Source organism: Blastomyces gilchristii (genome assembly GCF_000003855.2).
Source record: "Blastomyces gilchristii SLH14081 genomic scaffold supercont1.1, whole genome shotgun sequence".
NCBI lineage: Eukaryota > Fungi > Ascomycota > Eurotiomycetes > Onygenales > Ajellomycetaceae > Blastomyces > Blastomyces gilchristii.
Window position 1 is genome coordinate 3,104,731 of NW_003101682.1, and position 8,168 is coordinate 3,112,898.

The window sequence follows — 8,168 nt, forward strand, 5'->3', positions numbered from 1 at the left end:
TCATATCAAGAAGTATTGGCTGACGTCGACTTTACTGGATCACCAATGGCATGTATTCTGACTATTTCATGGTGAGTTTTTTTTTTTCCATCAAAATCGGGAAAGATGTGCAAATAAGGGAACTTTTTAAATTTTTTCAAAGAAATCAGCTTCCAAATTATCACATATCTAACGACTTGTTCCTAGACCGCCGTCCGAACTGGTGGCCCTGGTGCTGAGGGTATCTCCTTCCTCCTGGTCCCTCGTACCGAAGGGATGCGCACACGCAAAATCGAAATCGGCGCCGAGGGCCTGAGCGCCACAACATATGTTATCTTCGAGGACGTCAAGGTGCCCGTCGAGTACCTCGTCGGCTCTGAGGGCCAAGGATTCCGATACGTCATGAGCAACTTCAATCATGAGCGTCTGTGGATCGCCTTCCAGAGCCTTCGCAACGCCCGCACCTGTCTGCAAGATGCAATGGCGTGGGCTATGAAGCGCGAGGCATTTGGCATGAAGCTGATTGAACAGCCAGTCGTGAGGTATAAATTCGGCATTATGGCGAAAGAGGTTGAGGCGCTGCAGGCGTGGACGGAGCAGATTGTCTACGAATTGGACCATTTGAGCTATCAGGATGGGAATCGGCAGTTGGGTGGCGTTACGGCGCTTTTGAAGGTAAAGGGTGGGCAGGTGAATAAGTTTGTTGCGGATAACTGTGTGCAGATTATGGGAGGGTATGCAATCATCCCTATATCTTTCCTCCCCCTATCGACTTTTTTTCAATGGGTCTTTGGATTCTTTGCTAACGGGATCTTGAAACTGCAGGCTGGGTCTCACGAAGACTGGTCAGGGTTCTCGTATCGAGGCGATTTCGCGCGGCACTCACTCATTGATCGTTCCCGGTAAGTTTGATTTTCGGTGGAATTGTCGTGCTCAGACCATGATTTTCACTACTAACACCCCCGTGCTTTGTATAGGTGGATCGGAGGACGTGCTCATTGATTTGGGCGTCCGGGAGGCACTCAAGCTTTCAGCTGTCAAGGTGAAGAAAGGTGCAAAGTTGTAAAATGTAAATGAACATGCGGCTTGGGAATTTGATAGTTAGTTACCTGTCAATGGAGACCGGTAGAGAAGCAAGGGCGGAGAATATGATCAGTTATATCCGCCTTAGGTGGCAGGCCGAATTCCTAGGTAACGTTTTTGAGGTTTCGCGCCCTTTTTCTTAGCTCTGCACAAGTGCTGTAATGTATGTATGTACTGTACATATATTTTTCGGCATATCTGCTGGTCATTTCAATTTGATAACTACTGTGACCATAAGAATTTGCACAAACGCGGCTTGTGAATATGTATTATTGCTTCCATTGGCTCAGACATGTCGTGCCTTTAGTGACTGGCCTTTTTCAGAGAACTGCAGTTTATATACATTCCGTTGATATTCTATTGATGTTGCTCAGCAAGATTCAGGGGTAAGCTGCGGATGTTGTGATGAATTTTATATCAGCACTTTTGGCTCGCAGAGTTAAACGTAGAACGGGGTAGGTACGGTAGGTAATATATGCCAACAGAGCTATCTGCTGACTCAGCCAGATATTTACCTAGTTAGGTGTCCGAAACATCACGACCAGCTTACTTTCAACAAGGCCACATTCAGTTGTGGTTTCATACGCTGTCGCTCTTTGCCATCTTGAATATATTGGCTCTAATTAAGTATTAATACAGTTTCCGCACGGGAAATATGTTATTCTAGCGGTTCGGTGGGAATTGCTCCTATCGCAACAGCTCCATAACCTGGATCTAGCTTGGTTGTGCCATGTTAAGAGCTATCTGGATGGGACTGATATACATCCCATTGGTTTCCACATACACAGACTCTAAAGCTGTACATTCGCTCATCACGCGTATACACCATGACCTTTAGATACCATCCATTCCCCTGGCGATTGGGGGGCCTGGCGCTTTTTGGGGCCTCTTTGCTATTTACCTCCAATGCTATCGCAGGCCCTTCAGTCAATGTCGCCTTAACAACCTCATTCAATGCTGCGCCATATCTGGTAGAGCTTTTGTATGTTTTTATTCTCTATTAAAGGGCTCTCCTCGTTTTCTTGGAAAGGAAACAACATTCTGAACTAAAACTAATTGAGAACCTAGAGAAACTGCTGCGGAGGAGAATTCTACCTGCTACTTCCCCCTGCTGGATCGCATTGCTGAAGGCACATTCGCAGAAATCACAACGGATCAAGGCCTCTATGAGCGATTTACACAGCTACTGCAAGAGGATGGACACCTTACTCATCCCGAAGCTATTTCGTTGTTTAAATTTGCCTTATCGTTGCGATCCACGGCGCCGCGGATCGAAGCTCACTATCAGTATTATAATACTTCAGTGGAGCCGTCGTTAATGGCCGCGCAAGATGCGGTCTGCACTGTGTGGGCGCATTATGATGGCGACCAGTATTGCTCACCCAGTTTAGAATATGCACAGCAGAGCGTGTCTGGAGACCAGTGAGTGAGTGATATTCCGCTTTGTAGAGAATTGGGGACTAATATAAATAATAGGCACGATCGAATTTTGCCGTTTGACCGAGTGCTTGGAGATTCTTCTTTGCCTCCATTAATCCTATATGCTGACATTACGTCACCTCTCTTTGGTGGGTTCCACCAGGAACTTATCGAGAAAGCTCGCGACGGCCAGTTCTCATATAGGATTCGATATCGGCCATCTGGGTCTGAAGTCCCGAGACCGCTTTTCGTCAATGGATATGGAGTGGAGCTTGCCCTTAAGCGGACGGATTATATCGTGATCGACGATCGAGACGCGAAACAGAGGGTCCTACAGGATAATGATGCAGAAAAACCTACATTAGCACCCGCTGAGGATCTAGAAGAAGAGCCACCTGCGGACTTGAAACCCTTATCTGCATCTGAAGTGTCTACCCTTGGCATGAACGCTGCCAGTTTCGTTATGAGCAGTGATGACCCATTCGCGACTCTATTAAGGCTATCACAAGACTTCCCGACACATTCAGCAACAATTGCGAGCGGAAAAGCATCGTCTAAGTTTACTAAAGAGTTGAAACAAAATCGAGCTGCCCTGTTACCTGAAGGGCACAACGTTATGTGGGTCAACGGTCTGCAAATAGACCCTCGAACCATTGATGCATTCTCGCTGCTCAATCATTTCAGACGTGAAGGGAAGTTAATCAATGGTTTTCGGAAATTTGGTCTATCTGGGCAACAGGGTGTGAATCTTTTGTCCAACCCAGTTCTTGCTAAAAGCCATGCAGCCGGCGATCCCCTGAGATATGATTATAGGGATGAGTTTGAAGGTGGTGGTGTAATTATTTGGTTAAATGACCTTGAAAAAGACCATCGGTACAATGGCTGGCCGAGCGATCTTAAATCGGTGAGTAGACTTGAAATCCCCATTTGCCCATTCTCTTTCTAAGCTATTTAGAAACCTGCTGTGGATAGAAATCTAACTTTATCATTTGTAGCTACTCAGAATCACGCTCCAAGGCCAGCTCCCCCCGGTTCGCCGGGATATACACAATGTCGTCATTCCTGTCGATTTGACCTCCCCAGAGGATGTTAGAATTGTTGCTGAGACTCTTCTAATACTCGTTAAGAGAATGGTACCAATCAGGTTTGGTATTGTGCCCTTAGTACACAATAAGAATACTCTAGGACAGGCCAAAATTGCTCATCACCTACTTGATGCCTACGGAATTGGCGCTTTGATCAGTTACTTGCAAGCTGTAAGTTTCCGCATTACCCGAGTGTATGTATTCGTTCGTAAAATTAATATTCTACGCATAGTCATTGTCCGCAGACAAAGTGGCCTCTCCGGATCGCGCTAGTTTCACATCTGCATTGGAAAACCGTAAATTGCGAGAAGACCGTACGCCCCTTGCTTTCGAAGATGCTTTAGAATCGGACAATTACGACCCGATACTCTCCAACACCAAGTCTTACCTCGAACGGCTGGCCGTTAAAGGAGAAGTACTACCATTTTTCGTGAACGGTGTTGCCTTCATGCGCGACGAAAGTTTCCTTCAATATATGCTCGCAAGCCTCTCTAAGGATTTGGAGGATATTCAACGACGTGTTTACGAAGGCACGATTGATGAGGATGTTTGGGTTCCTTCTCATTTCCTCCAAGGAGCGTTGCAAGGTCGAAACCCCTTGCTTATCCCCGAGAACCCTACTGAAATTCTAACCGTCGACCTCGACGAAATGTATATGAATCATAAGGATATTTTTGACACCACCCTGCGAATCCCCGCTGCTGCTGAATCGGAACATCCGCTGTTGGATTGGAGTAGCATCATTTTGGTAGCTGACCTGGACAGCGACGCTGGAGCTAAACAGCTTACTTACCTGCTGGAGCTTCACAAAAAACATCCTGGAGTTGAGATTTTACTGCTGCATAACGGCGAGAGCTCATCGACTTCCCAAGCCCTGTCGACAAGACTTTACAGCATCCGGAATGGCCGTGACCTTGACCCAACCGTTATCACTGCAGCTCTTGGTTCTGAAAACGAAGAGCCCTCAGATTCTGCAGCTGCATCCGCTTATTGGAAGACTGTTCAGCCGCTGGTGAAAGAAATTGGATTTGGAACTAGCGAAATTGGAATGGTGGTAAATAGCAGGGTGATTGGCCCGATGCCCTCATCAACCACCTTGGATATTCAAGACCTGGAACAACTGCATATGTACGAGCAGTCAAAGCGAGTCGGAGTACTTTCAAGGGCGGCCTTTGAGCTAGGCTTGGAAGCCAACATTTCTGATCCCCTGGGCCTCGCAAGGCTACAGGCCCTAGCTTCGCTGTCAGCAACCTCCAACGTCCCAGAAGGAATATATGGCTCCGGCCAAACTGCGCGCACTGATATTTTCGAGAAATGGAATGGCGTTCACTCTGCTATCTCTGTCTCCAATTCTGATGACCCGTCTATCCATATCGTTGCGGCAATCGATCCAACGACGGAGATTGCTCAACGCTGGGTTCCTATTCTGAAAGTATTATCAGAACTAAATGGCGTCAGTTTGAAGCTGTTCCTCAATCCCCGGGAGGAAATAAAAGAATTGCCTATTAAAAGATTTTATCGACAAGTCCTCGAATCAGCCCCATCCTTCAATGCAGATGGCTCCATAGCGAAGCCGCAGGCTATCTTCCGTGGAATCCCTGGTGAAGCACTACTCAATTTAGGGATGGACGTACCTCCTTCATGGCTTGTAGCTCCCAAGGAATCGATACACGACCTCGACAACCTCAAACTGAGCACACTCAAAGAAGGCACCAACGTTGATGTTATTTATGAGTTAGAACATATTTTAATCGAAGGCCACTCGCGAGATGTTACTCGAGGCGTACCTCCAAAGGGAGTCCAACTGCTCCTTGGAACAGAGAAAAATCCCCACTTCGCAGATACCATCGTCATGGCCAACCTGGGCTATTTCCAATTCAAAGCACGGCCAGGATGCTGGAAGATAACATTAAAACCGGGCCAGAGCGAACGCATCTTCCGCATTGACAGCGTTGGTGGACATGGCTATATACCTACACCCGGCGATGAGAACAACGATGTAGCCCTTCTTTCCTTCCAAGGGAAGACACTCTTCCCGCGCCTCTCTCGAAAACCTGGTCATGAAAGAGATGACGTCCTCGATGCGGATCACAAACCAGCCTCCGCCGCAAAGCACTTCCTTTCAAAGGGCTTAAACTTCGCCTCCAACATCTTGCACAGCATTACTGGCCCCGCCCAAGAAACACACGCAGACATAAACATTTTCTCTGTCGCCAGCGGCCATCTATACGAACGCATGCTCAACATCATGATGGTCTCCGTCATGAAGCATACAAAACATAGCGTGAAATTCTGGTTCATCGAACAATTCCTATCCCCATCGTTTAAATCTTTCCTCCCCCACCTCGCCGCGGAATATGGCTTCTCCTACGAAATGGTCACCTACAAATGGCCGCACTGGCTGCGCGCACAGACAGAAAAACAACGCATCATCTGGGGTTATAAGATTCTCTTCTTAGACGTCCTCTTCCCGCTCTCGCTGGACAAGGTCATCTTCGTCGACGCGGACCAAATTGTCCGCGCGGACATGTATGAGCTCGTCACGCTAGATCTAGAAGGGGCGCCATACGGCTTCACGCCAATGTGCGACTCGCGCACGTCCATGGAGGGCTTCCGCTTCTGGAAGCAAGGGTACTGGGAGAAATTCCTCCGCGGCCTCCCCTACCACATCTCCGCGCTGTACGTGGTCGATCTGAACCGGTTCCGGGCCATTGCTGCTGGCGACAAGTTGCGCGGGCAGTATCATACCCTCTCCGCCGATCCGGCCAGTCTGAGCAATCTAGACCAGGACCTGCCGAATAATATGCAGCAGGTGTTGCCGATCAAGAGTCTACCGCAGGATTGGCTGTGGTGTGAGACGTGGTGTTCCGATGAGTCGTTGGCGACGGCGAAGACGATTGATCTGTGTAATAATCCGTTGACGAAGGAGCCCAAATTGGAGAGGGCTAGGAGGCAGGTGCCTGAGTGGACGGTTTATGATGAGGAGATTGCGGCTGTGCAGCGGAGGGTGTTGGAGGAAGAGAGGGAGGCTAAGGGAGGAACAAAAGGTGGGGATCAGAACGTGCCTCGGGATGATGGTGGGGACGATGGGAAGGGGAAGAGTGAAAAGGGGACCAGGAAGGATGAGCTGTAAGATGCCCTTATGTGTTAGAGGCTTACTTGAGTTCTTAGAACGTTGGACTCTGGTCTATATAATATTTTGTTTTGCCATGTAAAATCGTAAAAAAATCATTTTCAAAAGACGCTAGAAGGCTCGGTTGGGTATCTATTCTGTCTGATCTGTTTTCTGAAAGACTTTCTTTTATTTCCTGCTATCGTACATACATACATTGCGGTCCGACGAGACCGCGACTGGCCTGTCTCCCCGCTCCCCCCCACCACCCCAAATTTGCAAGTAACCATTGAAATGTGTAAAGTACATGCCTGGAGAACAGAATCAACGAACACCAGGGAGATTTTCGGCGAAGAGGGCAAATATTGGTGAGGGAAAATAATAAATAAGGAGTAAGTTGGTGTTAGATGGCGTCCTTGAATAGATATTAGATGTGCAGGTCCTGCCAGCCAGCAATCTATTGAACACATCCTCGATCATGATAGAATTTTTATTCGGCTTGATGAGATATGAATAAAAGGCACTTTAGCACTAGCAAACAGCAAGGGGATGTTGCCCATATGGCGTTTTATTCAATCCCTTCACAAAGCACAGCTTGCGCGTTTTTTTAACCCTGGGGCCGTAGGTTCTCCTGAGCATGCATGGAATGCAACTTCTACGAAAGGCAATCCAACTTGCCAGGGCTGGGGCCCTGTCTTTGGCAGTAGTCGGGGACTATCGCAGCACCATGCGGATGGCTCGCCTGTTCTGTTTGCCCGGCTGGCGGGTGAATGATCTTATGGGTCAATCATTTATGAAGAACCGGGACTGTGCCCAACAGGACTAAAAAAATCAATCTCCTCGGAGCTTGGGGGGTAGAGCAAGGCACCAAGGAAAATCTCGCTGGCAGGAAGGAGTTCAGTCAGGGAACAGTGGGAGCCCCCCAACTCAATATACGTGCCCAACTTGGCGGGCTGACCGTCTAACGTTGCTCAGATGGAGCCCATATCCCCAAAATTTGAGACTGCCCTAACAATAACAGGGCGCACGATAAACAGTCTGTGTTAACTCCTGGGCTTTTTTCGGGCGAGGAGGTGAGGCGGGGGTGAGTGGCTCACATTTGCCCGATACAAAAAGCAACAACTAATTGAACCAGCCTCATCATGCCTCCCGTGGATGACCATGGACTGGAAGTTCACCTCACACTATTTCCATACCGGGGCACTGGTGGAGGTGGATTCTCCCCGTCTGGATATTCTCAGCTGCGTATCAATTGTGATTCAACGCCCAGCGAGCCGCCTAGCTGGGATGAAGAACATCCACAAAACCCCAGCCAAGAGATGAACATCCCAGACTCTGTTGGATACTCTGTTGGATTCTCTGCTGTCGTATACTGCGTCGGGTGCTGCGTTGGAGGCTCCATCGGTCCCCTCGTCAAGGAGTCCATTGAATCAGGCATCCAAGACGGAACTCCGGAAAAAAGTAGAGTGAAGGGGTAAGAAAAACACTGC

The 8,168-nt window shown here is 48.3% G+C and overlaps 3 protein-coding genes across 3 annotated transcripts; all 3 read left to right on the forward strand.

Moving 5' to 3' along the window:
- Positions 1–50: 50 nt before the first annotated feature.
- On the forward strand, positions 51–1,045 carry BDBG_16109 (uncharacterized protein; the record flags this gene model as incomplete). The annotated part of the gene is made up of 4 exons (XM_031724124.1): positions 51–71; positions 187–713; positions 805–881; positions 957–1,045. The coding sequence occupies 4 exons, from the start codon at positions 51–53 to the stop codon at positions 1,043–1,045; spliced, it is 714 nt and encodes a 237-aa protein (XP_031575802.1).
- Positions 1,046–1,601: 556 nt separating this feature from the next.
- BDBG_00453 (UGGG2_ UDP-glucose:glycoprotein glucosyltransferase 2) lies at positions 1,602–7,228 on the forward strand. Its single transcript, XM_002629161.2, has 5 exons — positions 1,602–2,044; positions 2,131–2,484; positions 2,539–3,385; positions 3,477–3,737; positions 3,799–7,228. Exons 1-5 carry the CDS (start codon positions 1,890–1,892, stop codon positions 6,697–6,699), a joined length of 4,518 nt encoding a protein of 1,505 aa, XP_002629207.1. The 5' UTR covers positions 1,602–1,889; the 3' UTR covers positions 6,700–7,228.
- Positions 7,229–7,820: 592 nt separating this feature from the next.
- Positions 7,821–8,156, forward strand: BDBG_00454 (uncharacterized protein; the record flags this gene model as incomplete). Its single annotated transcript, XM_002629162.1, has 1 exon — positions 7,821–8,156. One exon carries the CDS (start codon positions 7,821–7,823, stop codon positions 8,154–8,156), a length of 336 nt encoding a protein of 111 aa, XP_002629208.1.
- Positions 8,157–8,168: the final 12 nt, after the last annotated feature.

Bases quoted from the DNA above. Each gene is read 5' to 3' on its own strand.
- BDBG_00453 (XM_002629161.2), top strand. From the start codon at position 1,890: ATGACCTTTAGATACCATCCATTCCCCTGGCGATTGGGGGGCCTGGCG. The intron at 2,045-2,130 runs GTATGTTTTTAT...TTGAGAACCTAG, and splicing joins CCATATCTGGTAGAGCTTTT to AGAAACTGCTGCGGAGGAGA. The intron at 3,386-3,476 runs GTGAGTAGACTT...TATCATTTGTAG, and splicing joins GGCCGAGCGATCTTAAATCG to CTACTCAGAATCACGCTCCA.